The sequence below is a fragment of the Poeciliopsis prolifica genome, unplaced genomic scaffold, assembly GCF_027474105.1.
Source record: "Poeciliopsis prolifica strain line A6 unplaced genomic scaffold, Auburn_PproV2 SCAFFOLD008, whole genome shotgun sequence".
In the NCBI taxonomy this organism is placed as follows: Eukaryota; Metazoa; Chordata; class Actinopteri; order Cyprinodontiformes; family Poeciliidae; genus Poeciliopsis; species Poeciliopsis prolifica.
This window is the reverse complement of record NW_026562383.1, coordinates 1159875-1182410: the sequence shown is the minus strand read 5'-3', so window position 1 is coordinate 1182410 and position 22536 is coordinate 1159875. Positions and strand designations below refer to the sequence as shown.

The 22536-nt window shown below is 40.5% G+C and overlaps 1 protein-coding gene across 2 annotated transcripts; it reads left to right on the top strand.

Moving 5' to 3' along the window:
- The first annotated feature begins 8797 nt into the window (after window positions 1–8797).
- Window positions 8798–22202, top strand: nr2f6a (nuclear receptor subfamily 2, group F, member 6a). 2 transcript variants are annotated; one of them, XM_055032564.1, is made up of 6 exons: window positions 8798–9425; window positions 9681–10386; window positions 14118–14212; window positions 16480–16808; window positions 16936–17182; window positions 19815–22202. In XM_055032564.1, exons 2-6 carry the CDS (start codon window positions 10118–10120, stop codon window positions 20087–20089), a joined length of 1215 nt encoding a protein of 404 aa, XP_054888539.1. In that variant the 5' UTR covers window positions 8798–9425; window positions 9681–10117; the 3' UTR covers window positions 20090–22202. The 2 variants fall into 2 exon arrangements, with proteins under 2 accessions (XP_054888539.1, XP_054888538.1); XM_055032563.1 differs by having other exon boundaries at window positions 16477–16808.
- Window positions 22203–22536: the final 334 nt, after the last annotated feature.

Below are 22536 nucleotides of genomic sequence, written 5' to 3'. Positions count from 1 at the left end.
ATGACTGAGCCGGTGAGAACGTTCCAGCACATGGCTGACAAGATAAACAGCTGTATGCAGAATTTTTACTTTTGAATCATTCTCATCGTCTAATTGAATCTGTTTCTCGTGTCGTCAATATTTGATGACTGAATCCCACAAACAGTCTGCATCTGTGAATTATTCAAGTAGAGCTGTTGAGGCTGCTGCACATTTATCATGGATGACTTGAACAGAACTAAATCAAGAAATGCATGGATTCAAACATTCAATGATTTATGTAGCCTTCTAGTTTGAGGTGAGTCCAGGCCCATAATGTTCTGATGCTTTGTCTTCAGCTTTTATTCATTTGTTGATCAGTTTCTGGGTTTCAGGGCTGCAGCAGTCTCACAGCAACCTCTCTAAGAGTAAGTGACGAGGTGAAGAGTAGCCTTCTTAATTTTCTATTTTAATTTGCAGAGCAAAGTAGCAGTGATGGGCTACAATAAGACATTTCAATTAAATAAATCATCCCATATGCCATCAGAAGTCCTCCTGCAGTTTGAATTTGTTCATCTCCTGAATTAATTTCACATTTAAAGGTTTCAACTGCTCAACTGTGTCTTTGAATTATGAGGAGCAAAAGCTTGACTTTTTTTTTGTTTTTACCACTGACTTTAAATCCTTTTAAACTCTGGAAAACCCCTGGATTTCTCTACTTGTTTGTTTTTTATCACTCCTAAAATGAGTCCGTTTAGAACCTTCATCTAAGAATTCACAATGGATCTTAACAGCTACTACGAGGATTCATGATCATTACTTTGGTAATGTGAGGACTGGGAAGCACACTTCCTGGAGTCTCTGATGGTTGCTATGGCAACTGCAGCTTCAACCGGCAGCTTCAGCTGTTTATGTGAACATCCCACAACCGCAGGCTCTCCTTTTAAAAGCAAGAAACATCTTCACTGGTGCACTTGCTTCAATCAATCAATAAATCAATCACGTTTATTTGTAAATCACATTTCAGCATCATAAAAACACCAAAATACAAAGTCAAAATATATTATGTACTCATCAACTGAGAAACCAGTAACAAATATTACATTTTGTTTTATCCCATCATTAAAATGATCAATGCACACCAATAAGATGGTCAATGTTTAATTTGTTGTGGTTCAAAACCAGTGATAAGATGAGAGGGATACATCATCATATCAGATGCAACCACAGGCAGGACTTTCTTGAGGAATGACAGTAAGAATTGATTTATAATTTCTTCTAAGCAAATTTTTTTTTCTGCATTTGATATGTTTGGGCACAGCATTGATAAGGGATTAGGTATAGATGTGCCGATTAGCCCTCTATTATTTTTACCTCTATATTTAATTTTCTCTTCATTGAAGTTGGTAAAATCCCTGCAGGCCGTGTTAGAGTGGAGTTCAGGTGCTACAGTCACAGGAGGGTTTGTGAGCCTGTCATCTATTGCAAATAACATTGTTCATGTTTTCATTTATGATTTCTGCAGCCAATGTTTTAATGTCCAGTGATAGTTTTGCTTCAGCAGCTTCACATTTTTTGTTTCTTAGCATGTGAAAGAGCAACTTCTTGGTGAAACATTTTGCTTTTCTTTGTCAAAATTAATCAATTGAAATATTCAGAATTTAAAGTTATAATTATAATTATGTGATAAAATATCTTAATCCTCAAATAGTTTTAACATATATAATTAAACTAATTTACCAATAATATTAGTGGGATAAGGCTTCCCTCTAGTGATGTTTCACTTTATTTCTGCTTTGTTCCACAGTATCTGGTTTCCCAAATCACACCTGGGCGTCCGGGCCTGAAGAAAGCCGTCTCTCTACCGAGGGACACACAGGCAGGAGACAGGCTGAAGTCCTCAGCCAGATGGAACAAGGACAAATAAACAATCTGGTGCCAAATGATGTGGACAGTTCATGCTCTGCGTTCTGTTGTCTCTTCCAGCTTCTCCGGGGAAAATAAGCATTGAAGATTTCATGGTTTTTCTCAGTATATATATTTATTTTAATGGTTCAGTTGAAATGGTGCTTAGAGCCCAGGCAGTCTACACAAACAAATAAAAACTGTAATGTTAACAAAAGAAGCTGAGGGGGGGCGGAAACTTAAAATTATAAAGAGCTGTTTGTAAAGTTACACGGTGAAATATTAGCAATGATAATTTGGGTTATTCATAAGAGAAAAAAGTTGGGGGAGCATTTTCCAAAGCCATATTTTCACTATGTTATCCATTGTTTGAGTTATAAATGTCACAGTTCCAAACTAAATATTTAATTAGTGAGTTATGCATTTTGCTTGTTAACTAAATATTTAGATTGCTAGCTATGTATTTTGTGCAGAAGCTAAATATTTAGCTTGGTAATTCATTCTTTTGCTTGAAAATGGTGCATTTAGAAATGAACAAAACTCCTGTTTTTCTTCTCTTATGAAGAACTAAAAAAACAAATTATTGCTGTTAATTTTTCACCGTGCAACTTTACAAATGACACCATAAAATAAAAGACAAGAAAATACCTCAGACAGCATTCTGGCTCCATATCTGCTTCCGACAATATCAGCTGCTTTAGTTCAAATTTTACGGTCTATTGTAATTTGTCATCAGCAAAGTAACACATGAAAAGCCTATGATTTCTAAATCCAACTTTAGCAAAGTCTTGCCAAAGTTAGCTAAGGTAAAAAGAAGCTCTAAAATATAAAATGTTTCAGTGGAGCATGATGGGAATTTAATCCTGAAATACAAAGAATGTCATTTGACTGGAAAGACGAGTTTCTACACACAGTCTGAATGATCTGAACATGGCTTTTTCTACTACATATGAAACGCGATTAATTGGGTGTTATTCAGTATTATTCCCTTTGTAAGCATCTCACATAATTCGTTAATTTAGTCATTTGCATTGATTTCTTTGTGCATATTGATGCTTTGACCAACATCTGGTGTGAATTTCAAGACAAAAGCCACAGTGAAAAAATATTTACAGAGAAAAACTGAGACATGTTCAACACTTATTTTATCCCTCTGTGAATAAACATCCAGCTGTCCATCAGCAAAATCACAACTCAGAACACAAATTAAAATATCCTCCATGTTTTGTGACAGATTTCTGAGGCCAGTGACGCTCAGTTTGCTTGGACTATGTATTTATTTGCAGATTTTCCATTTGGTTGCTTGATAAGATAACCTGCAGGATTCATGTCACACCACTCATCCCACCACAGCCTCTCAGATCCCTTTTAGAGAGAAAAAAAACGTGAACAATTTTTAAATGTGCTCCTTTTATTCTAAATACAATGGGCATAATTCTGTACTTTCTTCTCCTTCACATTGTGTTTATGTATATTTTAATTGAAATCCATGTTCCTGCTGAGCTGGGCTGCTGCAGTGTCTGGGAAAAGGCATTGTTACTCTGGACATCGTCAGGTACGGCGGCTTTCCGAGCGTTCCCACCGAACACTGGAGAGAAACCTGGAGGGTCAGTCCCTCTCGTGTCTCTGTTTCTTGAGCGCAGCAGATGTTTTCCCTCTGACCTGCACAAAAGGCCTCTGTTTTTGTTACCAGGCTTGTCCATTCCTCTGGGGTCAAAGGTCACTGTGGTCTCAGGGTGAAGCTGTCACTGCAAGTCTAAACATCTGACATCCATCAGAGCGTGACGACTATGCCACGCCTGTGAGAGGACTCCACTGGCTCTCCTTGACCACTCTGACTGAAGAAGTCTTTTTCTTTCCCTCCCCGCATGCTGATGCAGATGAGATTGGGTTTCACTGGGAGTTGGGGAAGACTTGGTTCTGAGGCTGGCAGAACATTGTACATGGAAAGGGTTAACTTTAGCGGCTGAAAAGTTTACTTAATTTATTCCTAGACCCGCCAGCAGGTGAAGCTTAAAGCCTGGCAACCCAAAGCTGCTGAACATTTGGGACTACTATAAATTTAATTGGCAGAAAAAGAGGCTAGTTCACTGAATAAGATGAAATGTTGTTTAGTGTGCCATCAAATCCCTTTGAAGTGTGTTTCAAGATTTACAAAGTAAATATAATGGCATTTTCTAATAACAGGAGAGCTAAGTGGCTAAGAGGGGCTGCGCAGATCTGACCTACAAATTAGGGAAAATCTGCTGAATATTTAAACTGTGACTAAACAGCCAAGCAAATGCTGAGGTTTGGCCATTTTTCAACATTTAATCACTTTTTGTCTTCATGTGCTGGAACAACCAGCAAAGGGCTGGTGAACTAGGATTCTCAGCAGCTAACAACCAGCAGCTAACATCAGCAGCTAAGAACTCAAGCTAACATCAAATCCCATGTCAGAATAACTGAGCGAGGTGGTGAAGCAACAAACAAGTCTGATGCATTTTATTGGAGAAATTCAACAACTGAAAGTGATTTTCAACAAACAAACAAAAGGAGAAGATAGAAGAGCTAAAAAACAGCTCAGAAACACCCCCCGCCCCCCCCCCCCCCCCCCACACACACACTACAGAAGAGTAGAAAGGGAAAGACACACCACCAGAGAAACCACTTTCTCTTGAGGAGCAACGTAGTTCTCCAGCAGTAAAAGCATTTTGCTGAACAGTAAAAATATTGCTCCTTGTAACACATTGCTGGAAAAAGCAAAACACAAACTCAGACAAACAGAACAAAAGATCAAATATTATCATTTGATTTGTGAGTACAAAACACAAAACCGAGAAAAAACAAAACAAAACAAAAAAAAACATGAGGGGACAGGTGTTTGTGAATGAAAGCCTCACCAAGAAGAATGCAGAGATTGCTTCCCAAACCAGGATCCTGAGGAAGGAGACAGAACGAGAAGTTATGAGAATTGGAAGGTTCTCCTGTGTAAGATAATGTCCAAACATCCAAAAATGTTTCTGAGTTGGAGAAATGCAGGTAAACAACATTCAAATCCTGGACACAGATAGATGTTCCAGGAGGACTCTGCTACCAAACAAATTACAAAACTGGGTTTTGAGTGCGTAAATCAAGCTAATGTACCCTCCACCCTGCAGATTACCTGCCTGTTCAGTGGGCTCTGGAGGACATAACAGGCTTCCCAAACACTCTTAAAATGCTGAATTGGGATACAGGATCATGTAAATATACAATGACTTTTAATTATTTACATACAGGAAAAGATCAGACAATTTTCTATCACGTCACATGCTTCTGAAGCCGTGACCTTTGAACCAACAGCTGGAAATTATGTTGCTCCCAGCAAAGAAGGAAGGAATGAAGAAACGTCCTTGGAGCAGCCACAGTATCCAGCATTACGCCCACACATAAAAACATGAAAAAAAAAAAGATCTGATGGCAGCTTCCAGTTCAGAGACAGGCAGCAGTTTAAAAGGCTCTGAGATGAAACATTAATTACATTAGTTTATCAGCAGGAGATTTTTCTAAAGAGATCAAATGTTCTCTGGAACTAGTTTTTGCTGCAAAGCCAAACTTGGCCTTTAGTTCTAAATGCCCACTAAATGTCCAACTTTCCACACATCAACTGTTTCTAAAGCCAAGAGAGAGGTGGGAATGATAGTTATTTTTTTTTTGCAGCAGTGATTTTCTTTTCATCCACATCTAAAAGCCCAATGTAATTCCATATCCATGGCCAATAGCTTGCTTCATTCCTTTTCTTCATTTATTATTTATTACTCATTTTCTTTGTTGCAGCTATTTCTAGATTTAGTTTCCAAGCAGCAGCAGTGAGTGTAAAACATGCTAAATAACTGATGGCATGCACACACAATGCACCGCTGTTTAATGTCTCGCTAGTGTGTGACTGTTCATTTTGGCCAACATTTCTGTAGATGCTTTTACATGCTGCAGCTTGTCATAACTTTTTTTTTTCCTTAATCAGTTTTACCTGATTTACGTGTGTTATCAATTCAGATGAACTGATGATTCAAGAAATATCTCAAATGATGGTGAATTTTAAAAACAAGACTTGGCTAACTTGGATCAACATGATTCAAGCAAATTAAAATGGGGGAAGAGTAGAGAAGTGCACATAATCAGTTGCATGATCTGCAAAAGCATTTGCAACTTCCTCAAAAGCTTGAGAAACTCTTTTTGTGATGTGCAAAAGTGACACAATAATTTGAGGATTGAACAAGTAGCTTTAAGAATTTAAATTCTGTTCTGAGTAATGCACCCAAACTGAGAAAAACTGTAAAACTATAAGGCAAACTCCTACAGCCGACGCCACCATCATTTATGAGAGATCTTTATTAAATGATATATTTGGGATTATTTAATTTTATGCCAACCATAAATTTGTCATACATTAATGGAACTGCTTGGATAAAGCTGAAGCTGGTTTCCAATTGCAGCTTCCAATTTGGAAAATATCTAAAGGGCTATTCCACCTAATTTTTCACAACCCTCAGCATCTTTAATTTACTTTTGCTAAAAAACTACATCAAACATTTAAGCAAATGCTGAGTTTATATGATCTTCATGTAGTGTAATTCTAGCTTTTGCTTTGTTTCTGTTTTCCATCAGAGAGGAAACGCCTGATTGACACAAGATGAGCCTCAAGCTCCACCTGTGTGGGATTTGTGAAACTTCAAGAGTATATTTTCTGACATTTACATGCACCGTGTTGCCACGGATTGTGGTTCTTGTCCTAATTTTAAATTAAAATAACCCTGATACTCCTTCAGTGTTGGTAGGGTTATTTGTTGGTTTCACACCAGCACATTTCCAGAAACAAAACATTATGAATGAATCAAGGAGAATCTAAAATCATCCACTGTCACAGAGCATGCAGTGCATCACCAAGGCAGGTAGTTACTGACATATGGGCAGTGCAAAAATGACCAACACTAAGCTGACAAGCAGTGCGTTGTTGTGCCTCATAAACTGAGTATAGAAAAAAATTAAAATCAGAAAGTTTAAAAAAGCAAAGGTTTGGCATTCAACTAAAGGGATTTGATAAATATTAGGAACTTGTATTTGTTATCAGTGAAAACACTTCTGTTGACAACATTTGTATGGAAGGATTTTTAGAAGTCTAAAGTACTTCACAACAATTATGGTACAATTATCATTATTGTTGCAAGTTAGGCTTGTAAACAAGATTCTTGTGTATAAATTAAAATATATATATTTTTAAAAAGCTCAAGCTATGCTGCTATCATCCTTGTAGAGAAAACAAACTTTCTTCTGGCAACCCTCCTAATAACTTTGAACATTTTCTGTCATCTACAACATGTTTTAAAGCCAGTGTCACGATTACAGTAGATGATTATTTGTTACTACTATAAAAGACGCAAGTCACCAGATTACATGTTTTTCGTTTTCAGCCTAACTTACAGCCTTGCTGAACATTTGTTCTTCTTACAAACACAGTTTGTCTTTCACAACTACTGTCGATTTGACAACCCTGATCGTTTTCAACACAAGAAGTGACAAAAGTCTGTTTAATTAGGCACAGAGGCCTAATTAAACTGACTTTCTCCAATTAACACACACACAGACAACCCCCTGATGACCCATTAGCAGCCCAATAGATTGGACAAAGCTTCTCTTCGCCATGAGCTCTGCAGGGGATGAAGCTAGATTTGGATTTAGGAATGCCATAAAAGTGGCAATAGTTGTGGGTGCCTTTAAAAAAAAACAAATCCCTGACTGACCACCAGCTGAAATGAGCAGATGCGTATGGCGGAGCACTCATGGTGCATCATGAGTCCTCCTCCTCCTCCAGTCTCATAAGCTGCACATTTACAAGTAGATTCATCTCTTATCTCTTAAAGCTCTTATCCCGGGCTGCCGTGCGTCTTCCCCTCCCCTTTATCTGCATTTGACCCCAGGTTTTTAGCGTGGCGAAGAGTGTGTGAAAGTCAGCTTGACCTCTCGGGGTCAACCTCAAACACAAATCACCACCCGCTTTACAAAGTCCTGAGACAGAGGGGCCTTTTGAGAGACGCTCAGCCGGCCACGGCGTGATAACCTTTAGTTTCTCTCACAGCAGAAGGGAAGCGGTCTGTAGGCAGAAGATGAGCCACTCTGCTGGAGGGGGTGAGAAGTAAAGTTCTGTGTGATTTATGATTAGAACGAATCATTCACGTCCAACAGATCACAAACACCAGCCAGGAGGTTGTGTTTTCCCGTTGTTGGGTTTTGCACTAATCTGATGTTGCTGGGGCAGTGTGTGACGCCTCTGGGGTCAGGCTTTCTGCATCTCTGAGGAGAGATACCCTCCACATTCTTCTTCTGTGTGTGTGTGTGTGTGTGTTTGTGCGTGCATGCTGACCCACACAGCCCACTCTCTTTTGCTCTTTGACTCTGATGGCCATATAAGGCAGCCAGCACCATGGTAACCACAGGGCTTGAATAGCAGTGTCAAATCCCTGGGAACACACACACACACACACACACACACACACACACACACACACACACACACACACACACACACACACACACACACACACACACACACGCCTAAACACGCAGACTACCCCCTCCCCCTCTGCATACACTCCTGCAACCCTCCCTATGCCTCTATTTGCTGGATCGCTCTCTAACATAACACACAAATAGGTTAGAAAGGGGGAAAAAAACAGAAGTGAGGTAATCAAAACACAAATAGTGTTTTGATTCTTGGGCATTTCAAATTATAATCTGATTTGGGAACCAGAAAGAGACAGAGGAGGAGGGGAGGGAAGAGGAGCACCCATTTCTTAACACACATCTCCTCCCCCAGAGCCAAGGGGGGTTAAGGCTTCACACACACACACACGCACGCACACACACACACCCACACACACACACACACACACACACACCACACACACCACACACACACACACACACACACACAGAGGTAGAACAGCACACAAGGCTAGGCCGCAAGTCATTAGTTCTTGGTGGCCAAGCACTGACAAAGGACTGAGGAAGAAGCCCGGAGAGCATCCACTGGAATTAGAGCTGAGCAAGAAGCTCTCCTTCAACCTGATTTTTGATTTTTTTTTTTTCGTTTGTTTTTGTTTTTTTCTGCGTGAGGGAGGAAGTAGCCTGAGGATCCTGTCAGAGCCGAGCCGACTCAGACAGCAGCCAATACCAGTGTTAAGGCTGCACTTCCTTGTGTGCATGATCTGATTTGAGTGTTTTGGATGCGAGCACGAGCCGCGGGCGGTCCGCGTCGCCTTCATCCGCCGCAGCAGCAGCATCTACAAGCCGGCGCCTCCTCAACAAGAAGGGAGAAGAAGAAGACAGAAGCCCGCGATCAGACGAAAAGTGGCGTTTAGCGTGTTTAATGTCCTCACAATGGAGCTTGTGCTTCAGACTGGATGGCTGCGGAACATTAGAGCCGAGCTCTCGGCCCCACTGGTCGGAAGGAGGATCTAACCCGATTAACTCATTTTTTTTTATTTTTAACGACTTTCTTCGCCTTCAGCTAGAAAAGCCAAAAGACAGCCGCTTGTTCTGAGGTAAGCTCGCATATTTTCTATTTAAAATCAGTATGTCTGCGCGGGCTGTGCTGCTTTAAGACGGGCGGTCAAACGCTCTCCAGGCATGTGCGAGGCGAGCCGCTGAGGTCCTTTTTCAGCCATTACTACTGATGAGACGGAGAGACACAGGACAACACTGTCCTGTGTCAGCACACCCTCCCGCGTGTCCTCAGCCTGTCCTGACGCTGTCTGTCTCTCTGAACTGTTGTTTAAACTCCGTGTCTCCTGTTAAAGGTTGTTGGACTGCAGTGTGTCTCCCGACGGGCGGAACGACACAAAGACACCGAACCGGAGGAGGACAACAGAGGTGTTAAAATCCAAAGGAATGCCAAACTAAAAGTTGCCCCAGTGACTCCACACTGTTTCCAGGTCATAGTGGAGTGGGCGGGGACTGAGCGACTCTTTTCTACAACCAAACGGCTTCATTTTTACCACTAAATCATTGGCAGCGCTGCTTTTTAGCCTGCGGACTCCTCCTCCACCCGGTTCTGCTCATATTTAACTTGAATTAGCCACTAAATGAAGACGGAGAGCAGCTGAAGAGGTTGAACCAGTCCGGGTAGAAAGGGGAGAACACACGCCACCGTCCGGACTCTGGGTTTTTATGACCGCTTCCAGAACCCTCGGCTGCCTGGCCCCATTTTCTTCCGCGCTGACTCCGTAACCAAGCGATGGCCATGGTGAGTGGGGGCTGGGGAGATCCCAACGGGGGCACCAACGGGCTGGGGGACAAGGGCTACCTGCGGGGGGAGGAGGAGGACGGGTCTCCGCAAGCTGGGGGGAGCGACATGGAGGCCGGGGACGAGGACAAGGCCTGCGTGGTGGACTGCGTGGTGTGCGGGGACAAGTCCAGCGGAAAACACTACGGCGTGTTCACCTGCGAGGGCTGCAAGAGCTTCTTCAAGAGGAGCGTCAGACGTAACCTCAGCTACACATGCAGGTGACATGAGGCATCATGGGAATTGTATTGTTACTGATATAGCTGTACTCGAAGAAATGACTTATGACACCCAGATAGACGCTTTGAAGGGCTTACTTTAAGACATGTCATTTTTTATATTAGCCAGTCATTCTCTTCTGCTCAAATAGAGACATTTTAATTGCTTAATGTTGATTTGAAACAATGGAATTAAAAAAAAAGACTGCATTGTCACTAAGATGATTTTTTTTTAATTCCACAAAGTTTAAATGCACTCTTTCAGTCATCAGCCAGGATTTCCAACTTTTTCCTCAGATCCCATTTTAAGTTCTAATACAATCATAAATGTGTTCCTATCAGTTCATGTAAAGTCCTTTAAAATGTTTGAACTGAGCAAAGATGATGTGGGCTGTCGTCCAAAATATGAACTGAGGGCCACTTGTGACCTCAACTGCACTTGAAGAATGATCCAAATTTGACCCATCCAGCACAGATGGTTGATGCACATGAAGACGTTTTATGTGTAATCAGGGAAAAATTATTTCTGACATCATTTTTTTACAATGAAAATTGTTAAGTACAACACAAAGTATTCATCTTTTAATAACCAAGCTTTTATGAGTAGAACCTTGTCTATCCGGAAACTTTTACTGAAAAGCTGAATTTGCTACAATGAATAACATTCCCTTCCTACAAAAAAAAAGTTCTAAATTTACTTGACTAGGTTTTTTGTGACCTTGGCCACAGTACTTTTGACCCCCGCATGACAGTTTGGACACCTCTGTTGTACAGAAAACTAAAAATTGTTATCTGCCTGGTGCTAATGCTAGTGAACTGTTGCTCTAAAACAAATACCTGCACATGACTAGAGTTAGGGGGAACACTTGTGGGCTGATGAGCGGGTACAGCTGGCTGTTTGGAAAGAAATATGAACACTATGAAGAGGCTGGCAGTGGAAACTGTGGAGAGGATAATAAAACTTCTTAAAATCAATGCTGATAAACGCTGATAGATGTCAGCGTTTGAGTGAACTGTAATCGGCAGGAGTAAATGCCGATTACATTTACTCATTACTGTTTGGATCAAAACAAACTTTGATGATAAGTTCTGAATTGGACACGAAGGTGTTGAAGCGCCAATTTGATGCCAGTCCTGAGAGACTTCTAAAGGTAAAGGACCAGGGCAGAGCCAAAGCACTACTGAAAATGCGCACAGACACACACGTCTGTCACGCCAACAACCAAAAGCAACGAGGGAACCTGGAGCCTGATTGATGAACAAAGTTTTTCCCTTCACTTAAACACATTGAAGCTCTCCTTAAGAACATTGATTTAGATTTACTTTTCATGTCTCCTCTGTGGCCCCCAACTGCAGTTCAAGAACTATATTAATTTGGACACCCAGTGTTTGATAATGATGGGCGTAGATTATTTTTTTTTTCTAATTTGTTGAAAATTAGATTTTTCTATGTCAAGTTTGCATTTTCCTAAACAAAAGATGTTAACTATACTTGAAGAATTTTTCTTTGGTCAGCCTTTTTTTATTGTACTTTTTTGCTTTTATTTTTATTTTATAGTAAGTCGTGCCACAAACATTCACTCCAGCAACTTTTTATTAACCACACCCATCCACTATAGATAAAGACCACCAAAGTTGAAAATAAATAGAGATGCATTGATCCAATGTTAATATCTGTCTTGGTCCTGACCAAGATAGTCAACCTGTTGTCTGAGTTTCTTTATCATGTATTTTATACTGACAGTTCTACTGCTAATTATTCCATCTGAACAAATTAAAGTTATTTTTACGTTTAACCAAGCTAGTGGTCAAGCATTTACTGCTGCAGTACATCACACTTGTAATTCAGTACATTTATGTCTGTTAAAATAAATGTCATTCAGCTGTTTTTCTATCAAATAGATATCAGCCGATACTAACTCTCAGATATCTGTGTCAGTATCGGGAGTGAAAAAAGTGAATCTGTGCATCCTTAGTAATAAGTCCAAATAGTTATATTATTGTACACATAAGGGATAAATATTACATGTTTAATTTATTGCTGTGCAGGAAAAAGATAATTCACAATAAGGTTTTTGCATTTTTAACTTGAGAAAATAAAACATTTTGAAGTCAAGTTGCAGATTTTTGGCACTTGATGCAAAAATGTTTGGAGGCCCCTCTCTGGACTGTTTAAAATAATGTGTCAATAGTTGCACAGTTAAACGGTGTTTACATTTTTCAGGCAAGTTTCTTAATGTCTGAATGTCCAGCTGTTAAAATGGATACTGTCTCCATAGCAACTGACCCAACATCCTCCAAGCAGTTTTGCCAGGGATAAGCAATTATCTATCCTCATTGTTTGGAAAGTAGATGAGTAATTTTGAATAAAGAATATATGAAATTGCTTAAAATTGTCTGGGACATAGAAGGAGGTTTGCGTTTAGCTATGCTGCTTGTTGACGTCCAGAGAAAGGGAAAGAAAAGGTCACTTTCAGCTGCAGGGAGTTTTGCCATGCTGCCCTTTAACTATTCATTACTTTTCAACTTGAAATATAAACTTGACAGCGAATGCACCATGTTCCAGTTCAGAGCAGAACTTCCATCATTGCAGTCTTGACCTTAAGGACACACCTAATGATTAACCGATACCCAAAGCTGAATCCAGCTCAGGTAATGTGTATGAAAGGGGACCAAGGTAGTTGGATTTTTTTTTTTCTTTTTCTTTTTTGACTCAGAGTTTCAGCTCTGACAACTTTCAGATTAGGGAACAGTTTCGATGTGTGTATGACTCAACCATCTACTAATAAAGACCAACGTAGAAAAAACAATTTTCATAACCAGTTAATAATGCATGCGACTATAACAGGAAGTATTGGTTTCAGGCTGTAGATACAGCTTTTATTCATATCAGTAGGTTTACAGTAGAGCAACATAACTTCAGTTTTTTTTGTCCTAACAGATCCAGAGGAAGAAGATGAACATAGTTCTGTGGGTCTTTAGATACTTCTTGTATCATGTTAAATAATTTATACCAGACTGAGCGCTAGTCAAACTGATGGACAACATTATTGTATTGAGTATGTCATCAAGTGGTACTTTATGCACAACATGGTGTTTCTGCTGGCTTGCTGGAAAACCATGTTCAGCCTCTGCCAGAGATTCTTACATACAGAAAGCAGATTTATCCCAGGAGTTCATCTGCCTTGCATGGCTGCTATACAGAGAAAAACCACAAACACTGAAATTAGACAAAACATCAATATAAAATGTCTGACATGATCAGATTTTACTTGATGCTATTCCTCCTTCTGCTAATGTAATTTGATGTTTTGATCATGACAGCTGTGGTGGTGATGTCATCTATAACTGAAGGTAGAACTGATAAATGTGCCCTGATTTTCTTCCTTTTGGGAGTTTGGTGATGTGAAACTGACCTGATCTTATCTACAGCTAAAAATCACCCACTGCCTTCAGAGAGCACTGATTGTTCACCAATAGGTCTGCACATGCATTGTTACCAACAGTCACCCCCGGTGTTGCCAACTGAGCAACTTTGTCGCTATATTAATCAACTTTTTAGACTAAAATCGGTATTTGCTTACAGATACCAAACCCAAATTCGAATTGACGAGTCAGGCTTTCCAGAGATTGCGATTATCAATGCAGGAAGTCGTAAAACATCAATGCTTTTGTGCATCGTTAATACATCCGGATGTGCATGTCTTCATGTCGACTTATTTCTACGTTTTCAGGTCCAACAGGGAGTGTCAGATCGACCAGCACCACAGGAACCAGTGCCAGTACTGCCGTCTGAAGAAATGTTTCCGTGTCGGCATGAGAAAAGAAGGTAACTACCCGCTACCACTGGCCAGCTCCTGTTCAGTCTGATCGGCAGGAAAAGATGAGTCAGGGTGGGGCAAATTGGGATTACTGGAAACATTGATTATGCGTTAACACGGAAATAAAGCGTGAGAATTCCCTCCTCATGTGTATAAGCTGCTTTTAGAAAATGAAATGAGGGGTGGGGGAGGATGTTCCTCATCCAGCTCCTTCTCCTGTACATGTGGGGAAAAAAACTACATGTGACTGAACAGCCTGTTAGCAGGACAGGATGATTTGGCTCAGATCGAGATAGCTTAGCATTAGTGACTGCATAGCTGTGTTGAGCTACAGAAACAATATGAAACAGAGAACTGATCAGGAACAGTAAGTGTTAGGTAACTAATCATATCCTACAAGTAAAAATAAAAATAACCTGGCAAATCTCCAAATTATTAAGGCCTGTCATTTAAGCAGAAAGGTAATTTTCTTCATAAAAAAAAATTTAATCAAACAAATACAACAGAGTATTGAGGTCGATTCTGTGCAAAAACATTTCTATGCACTAACAATGCAACACATTCGCATTTAGTGAGATTTTTAGAGTCGTTATTTGATTCAGAAACAATTTTTGATTCCCCAAACCTCCCCTATGTTTTTTTTTTTTAAGTCTTTAATTTAATTCAAGGTAGTATTAAAAAGGTTTTAAAATGCCTTAAATTTGACTAACTTAGATCTGCACATTCCCTTCAGGGATTGTCTTTTTTAAACCATCCTGCTGACCATGTGCTGGTTTTCCCTGTAGTGGTTTGGTATACGCACGCGCACACACACACACACACACACACACACACACACACACACACACACACACCCTCTCTTGAGTGTTTAGTTGTTGCTTTCCTCATAATCACAGATCATAAAGCATGCTAATGAGACACATTATGGCTCCCTGTGGAAAACTTCTCTCTGCTGTACCGCCTGCACAGAGAGGTCAGAGGTCAGCTTCTCTGCTCCGTTCCTGTTTAGGATTCTGCAGCTCGCTCTGAGATGAGCAGTTCTTGCATAAGCTCGCCACATGAACTCCTTTTCCTGAATGTAGCAGTCAGGAATCCAGCTGCCCTCTGATTCCCCAGTAATGCTGCGAGTTCTGGTGAACCTTGTTTTTCTTTGGAGCTCGGAGGGAAAATCTGTCCGTTAAAGGGGCAGTGTTATGTAAAGTCCACTTTTTTAGCTTTACGTCATGTTATAATGTTGTTCACTCGTCAAAAGTGTTGGCTTGATTCTTTCATTGATGTTTGAGATGTCCTTTAATCTCCATGGCAACCATTCAGCTGTGCAAAATGCCTGTATGGAGCCAGACATAAATGTAGCTCCTGAGCTTCCTCATTACAGAGCAGCCTTCTCCCCAGGACTCCCCCACTCAGCTCCTTCAGACTAGTTAGCAGCAATTAGCAATCACCTGATAAGACTGCGGATCTGTTGAGCTCATAATTGGAGCTACGTCTCTGTGCAGCGTTGGAAAAACATTTAGTTAAAGGGTTAATAGAGGAGCCATGTTTGACTTCCTAAAGGCAATTTCAGAAAGAGCAGGAGGCCAAATTTCAACACTTTAAATTGCGAAGTCAAATACAACTGATGGTAACATGGTTACTAATTGTGCTGTAAAATGACCTGGAAACACATAATACTGCATTTTTAAGAATTTAACATTTTGGTTCACGTTTCTGAAGTGATTACTCCTGTCGCAATGAGACATTTTGCTGGATGATAAATTATCCCAGAAGTTATTATGATAAGTGATAATATTATGAGACCATTTTCAGGTAATAATGCTACAGTAATGTAAGTTCGTTCTCAAAGATCAGTAAATGTTAATTTGTAAAGAACATTTCACATAAGAACTGGAGGATATTATAAATGACAAAAAGAAACAACCAAAAACAATAAATAAAATGGAAATAAAAATCACAAATGAAAGAGCTAATGATGTTAAAATTGCCCTTCAAAAAATATGAATCATCACAATGGGACTTACTGACCTAATTTTAATTTATCATATAATTGATTAACTGGTTATTGTGACAGTATTAAAAGTGATATTCTGCAAACTCCTATTAAAGTTTCTGTCTGCCTCCAGATCTGCCTCATAGTTTAACATCATCTTTGTTGATAAGTGACATACTTTAACTTCTCAAACATTTTGTTTGTTTTCCAACCTTCCCAAAATCCTGCTTCCTGTTTGCCTCCTCTCCCTCCCTTCTCCCCCGTGGTCCCCCAACCAAACTACAGCAGTTCAACGCGGGCGGATCCCACCTCAGCCGAGCCTCAGTCCCTCCATCACACCCATAGGTGGCGCCAGCGGCATCGGCGGGAGTGAGTTCTACAACAACAACAATGGGGGCGGCGGAGGGGGCCAGCCGGTGTCGGAGCTCATATCCCAGCTGCTCCGGGCAGAGCCGTACCCCAACAGCCGATACGGACACCAGTACAACCAGCAGGCGGGTCCAGACAACGCCATGGGCATCGATAACATCTGTGAGCTGGCCGCTCGGCTGCTCTTCAGCACCGTGGAGTGGGCCAGGAACATTCCCTACTTCCCCGAGCTGCCCGTGTCGGATCAGGTCAGCACTTCATGTCTTTTTTTTTTTTACTCCTGCCTGTTGAAAATCGTCTTAGAAACAAACTGCAGTCAGATTAAACCGAATAACAAAGCCAGGCTGTGTCTGTGATCATTCCTCCTACCCACAGGTGGCGCTGCTGAGGCTGAGCTGGAGCGAGCTCTTCATCCTCAACGCGGCTCAGTCGGCCCTGCCGCTGCATATGGCGCCCCTGCTGGCGGCGGCCGGCTTCCACTCGTCACCCATGTCGGCTGAGCGTGTGGTGTCCTTCATGGACCAGGTGAGGATGTTCCAGGATCAGGTGGAGAAGCTGATGAGGCTGCAGGTGGATTCGGCCGAGTACAGCTGCCTCAAGGCCATCGCTCTCTTCTCACCAGGTGATTGTTGTTGTTCACACCTGTCCTCGGGGTCACTGTTCTCCCTTATAGTCTTGAGTTCACATAAATCAAAGGGGCAGTGCCATACAACATACACTTTTGAGGTTTACGTCATGTTATAATATTATTCCCTCATCAAAAACATACTGGGAGTGTTGCTTGGATTTTTTCATGCACGTTTCAGAAATCCTTTCATCTCCATGACAAGCTGACACTGCAAGCTGTGCAAAATGGCTGCTTGGACACAGCTCCTCCTCTGAGCTCCCTCACCTCCTTCAGACTAGGCAGCAGCAATTAGCAAACACCTGAGGGAACTGAGCCTCTGCTGAACTCATTATACCAGCTACTTCTCAGTGCGACGCTGGTTGAAACAAAGTTAAAGGGTCAGCACGTGATGTGGAGGCAATCAGAGACTTTTTATTGTAATGTAGGGTCCAACACAAAGTATTAAACTTTTAATAAACACACTTTTGCCATCACCTTAATTTCAGAGTACAGTGGACCCTGGTATTTGAAGGCGTTAGGACCTACAAACAGCTAAAATCTGTAAATACTTGTGATCTGCTCAAAATTGCATAGAACAAAATAACAAATATACCTAAATATGAATGAATAAGCACAGCGGAAACCCTCTGAGCACTACAGCATAAACTAACATCTCCAGTCTTTCATATCTAATTGTTGAAGGTAAAGCCAATCACAGCCTAGAAAAATAAATGGCATTACAGGATTGGCTGCTTTGCGAACACTAGCCAGTAACCTGCCAAGTAGCATTCTAGCTTCCCAAATTAAATTTTATTTCAAATATTTTAGATATTCATAACAATAAAATCCACAAATACTGATCTTTGTATTGAGTTATTAAACTTTGTTAAACACAGCTGTAGTTTTCAGAGAGGCGGGTCCAGATAACGCCATGGGCATCAATAACATCTGAGAGCTGGCCGCTCGCCTTGTGACCTTATTAGGCCTGTCACAGTAACAAATGTTGCTGGGTGATGAATTGTACCAGTAATTTACACGACAAAAACAATAAATAAAATGGAAATAAAAACCACTTGCAAATGAAACCATAACTTAGATTATCATGTCACTGTGAGCAATTTTTTTAATCAAAAATATTCATCAGAAAGGAATTTATCAAGCTCAATATAAGTTATGTAATTAATTGCTTTTTGCAAGACGCGTTTTTTCCATCGAGCAAACTGGATGCATTTATTTTAATAAGTTAACCTTAATAAGTTTTAGAGACATAAGAATTAATACATACATACTTTAATTTTAAACATAATTCTTTCTCTCAGAAATGTGACATTTAGCAAACAGAAACTCTTTTAGTGACTCTGACCAAGAGAAGTTTGGTCTTTAACTTCAGAATGTCTTTTTTTACTCGCTGTATGTAAATGTCTGGCTGCTGGAAGAGCGGGTCAAAACAGAGGACTGGTTGCTGATATTAATTATTGATCCGACCTGCTGTAGCGCCATCTTTTGGCCTGTTGATGAAACTGCGGTAGTTCTGTTTCGTTTCCTGCAGTTGAGAAAAAGCAGTGATCATTGTGCAGCTTTGTGCTTTTCATCATCGGCCTGTCACAATAATAAGTTAATCGATGTCAAATTTATTTGTATGGCACAATAAAACGGCTTCAAAGTGCTTCACAGTTTACACCAACAGTCATAACATAAAACAAAGATTAAAGTTAAAAATAAAATGAAGATATGAAATAGCAAACAGAAAAGTAGTAACAGCTTCAGAAAAACAGCAATTCAATCACAACAGATGATTTCACTTTGAAACACTATAAATTACAATTAGCTCAATTTCCATTCTGATTATTTTTTGAAGGGAAATGTTATTGACAGACATCATAATGCATTTTATTTCTGCCTTTGGTTGTGTTTGTATGCCTACTTTATTTATTCTTTTTGGTTGTTTAATTTTTGATATTTGAAATACCTTCCAGTTCGAGTGTTAAGTGTTCTGTTATAAAACTTGTATTTATTTGTTAATAAGAGGGAGAACTTGAATTATGTCATTCTCGGTGGATTCCATGAAAATGGTCACAATACACTGACATGATCAAATACTTGAAGAGTTACTGGGAAAATGTATGCCGAGGCAGTGCTGCACTGCACAACTGGGACATATCCCAGTCACAACTACACATTTTGACCGACAATAAATTGTCCCAGAATTTATTGCAAGAAAATGACAATATTGTTATTTAGGATGGCATGATAATGAAGAACACGTTCACAAAGATCAATAAATTTGAAATTCTAATAAACATATAACACTGGAACTGGAAGACATTTTAAATATCCAAAACAAATACAATTAATCATGAAGAAGGAAAATAAAAAATAAAGCTTTTATCATCCAGTTTTTGGTCGAGGAAAACGAGAAATCATGCCAGTGGAAATTATTGAACTTGTCTGAATTTATTATGTGCTTCATTGATTATTGCTGATTGTGACAGGAAACGTTAAAGAAGCAGATCAACATGAAAGCGTTGAGATTTTTTAGATAAAGTTGAGATCAGTTGTGGAGTGTTTTATTTTCTCAGCTCATCACGACTCCTTTATGTAACCGTCCCACACTGTTAAATAACCCCCCCCTCTTCCCCCCCTGCAGACGCCTGCGGTCTGACCGACCCGGTCCATGTGGAGTCACTGCAGGAGAAGGCTCAGGTGGCGCTGACGGAGTATGAGCGCATGCAGTACCCGTCGCAGCCGCAGCGTTTCGGTCGGCTGCTGCTGCGCCTGCCGGCGCTGCGCGCCGTCCCCGCCAGCCTCATCTCCCAGCTCTTCTTCATGCGTCTGGTGGGGAAGACCCCCATCGAGACGCTGATCCGAGACATGCAGCTCTCTGGAAGCTCCATCAGCTGGCCGTACGTCCCGGGGCAGTAGCTCTGCCCTGAGCCCACCCAGCCCCCACCTCCTGACTCATCACCGTCCTACTGTACGCTTGTGAGGCGCGGTGCCAGCTGGCCGTCCATCCCCCTTTCCCGTCTCGTTGCCAACCCGGTCTCTCCGGTGCCAGAACACAGCTCCGCACCCTGGGATCCAATATGGCCGCCGCAGCCAGCATGTCATGTCGACTAAACTCAGCCTCATGCAGGGAGCAGCAGCACCCTGCTACAGATCCTCATAGAGGACAAAACAGTTCTTTCCTCCATGCTGCGCATCATGACTGGAATGGGTTTGTCTCATGAAGGAAAATCACCAAAGTTTCTTACATCATCCTCAGAATGTCGTCATGGTAAACGCATCAGAGGAGCGGATAAAGTATACTAAACTACAATGGCTCCATTGGGAACAGACCGATACCTCATTAGACATCAGAATGCTTTAGTCGGATATTTCCTGTAGGATTTGTTCACCAGAAACCGCCTTCTTTTTGACAACTGCCTTGCTATAGAGGACGATGAACCTGGAGCTCCTTCTGGCTCAGGAGCTCTTCTGTCTTGTATCTTTAAAAACAAATCCTGTCATTTTCTGTTGTCTTTTGAAAAGATTAGTTTTTAAATGTCTCAGTACAGTTTACTCTGCTTCGTTTGGATACATTTTATGAACGAGATGCATAAGGCCGACGTGGAATTTTAAATTGACAAAGGAAAATTAAAAGATGGATTTTTAGCAGTGAAGAATCACTTTATGTCCCATTACAAACGCCTTGCTACAGTATTCACACACATTTGTGGTGTTGCAGCCCCAAACGGCCATGTGTTTTAAGTTTCTCTGATGTACAGACACAACGAAGCAGATCAAATAAAAACTTCAGCTGCTGCTCTCCTGGGGAATGAGGAAGACCTTGGTTTATGGCAATTTGTGTTTCATCTGGCTCCGCCCACCTGACCGACCCGGATCACTTTTGGATCAAAAGTGGATCAAAACCTTTATTAAACAGAAAGAGGTGGAGGATGGAAGGGGAAGACCTGCGGTAAAAGGGCAGAGTGGGAATTGAACCCAGGACTTCTTGTGCTTCCTTCCAACAGTATCTTTCTTCCTACTTTTCTGTCTTGTGGAGTCTACAACTTCTATTTACCAAAACTGCAACTAACCATTATTTTAGTAATGAATTATTCTGATGAGTTATTACTTAAAAATTTGGCACATTTTGCAGATTTTTAATTCAACCACTTACGCTTATTTTATACGCTTATATTAGAAATGCCTGGAAAGGAGCAAATAAACAGATAATTCCTTTTCTTTAATAAGAAAATAAACATTTTATTCCCTAAGATGCAATAACAGCATTCTTTCAGTGAACACTTGATCGTTTGCAGCAAAGGAATTATCTGCAGCTAAAATTCTTCAACACTTGAACAGATCAGGTCTTTCTGCTGGACTCAACGTCTGATCTGCTGATTATTTTGTTTTGTTAACCGATGAAGATATTGTTTTTAGATCATTTGAACCAGCTGAAGCTAAAACTCTGCCACTCGAGGAGTTCTCTAGACAGTTGTTTTCATCTTATATGCTATATGTCCATATTTTTGGTAGAAATTAGTGAGACCTCCTACATCTCTGCTTTAAACATTTTCCTCCCTGATCTCCTGCTGAGATCCTCTGGTCGCCATGGTGATGCTGATTAAATGCTGTTTACTCATCAGGTCACTTCTGAAGGTCATTGGTTGCAATAGATTTTTATTCAGGAGAATCAAAGGGGCTGAAAAAATATTTGACACACTTTTCAGATTTTTATTTTTAAAACAATTTTGCCTTTCCTTGAGCTCTACAATTATGCACTAACTTTGTGTTGATCATCACCAATGGTTTCCTTTGTGGAAACAAAGAAGGGGTGTGAATACTTTTGCAAGGCGCTGTACTACACCTGGGGCTGCAATCTCTTGAAAATGTATTAAAATGTGTATATATCTATATATATTGATGCCAACTTTGTCTTTTTGCATGTTAAGATGTTGTTTTTGGTTCTCTGAGGTCAAGATGTTATTTTTTTTCCTCATTTACACTATTAATCAAGTTTGATTTCAACATTAAAGTTTTCCTTTAACTCGTAGCTCCTAAATGCTTTTTTTTCTCTCTGAGATGAAAATACCTCTACTGAAACCAGAACAGAGCTGGAGCTGGAGGCTCAGGCGTGGATCTGCTGGATCAGAGCAGAGTCGATGCCAAAAATCAAAACACCCCACTGTTTGAGTTGAAACAGAGCCTGGTCCTATTGGATTTACCTCATGTGATTAGTTCAGGAAGCAGGTTACAGATGATGTTAAGGACAACTAAACTATGATGGTGTCTCAGGGCCATTGGAATAGAAAAAAATTGTACATTTCTGGCAAAAAACTGACATTTTTAGATCTCACAAATTTTCTTGAAAAAAAATGTACAGGGTT

Bases quoted from the DNA above. Each gene is read 5' to 3' on its own strand.
- nr2f6a (XM_055032563.1), top strand. From the start codon at position 10,118: ATGGCCATGGTGAGTGGGGGCTGGGGAGATCCCAACGGGGGCACCAAC. The intron at 10,387-14,117 runs GTGACATGAGGC...CTACGTTTTCAG, and splicing joins AACCTCAGCTACACATGCAG to GTCCAACAGGGAGTGTCAGA. The intron at 16,809-16,935 runs GTCAGCACTTCA...TCCTACCCACAG, and splicing joins AGCTGCCCGTGTCGGATCAG to GTGGCGCTGCTGAGGCTGAG.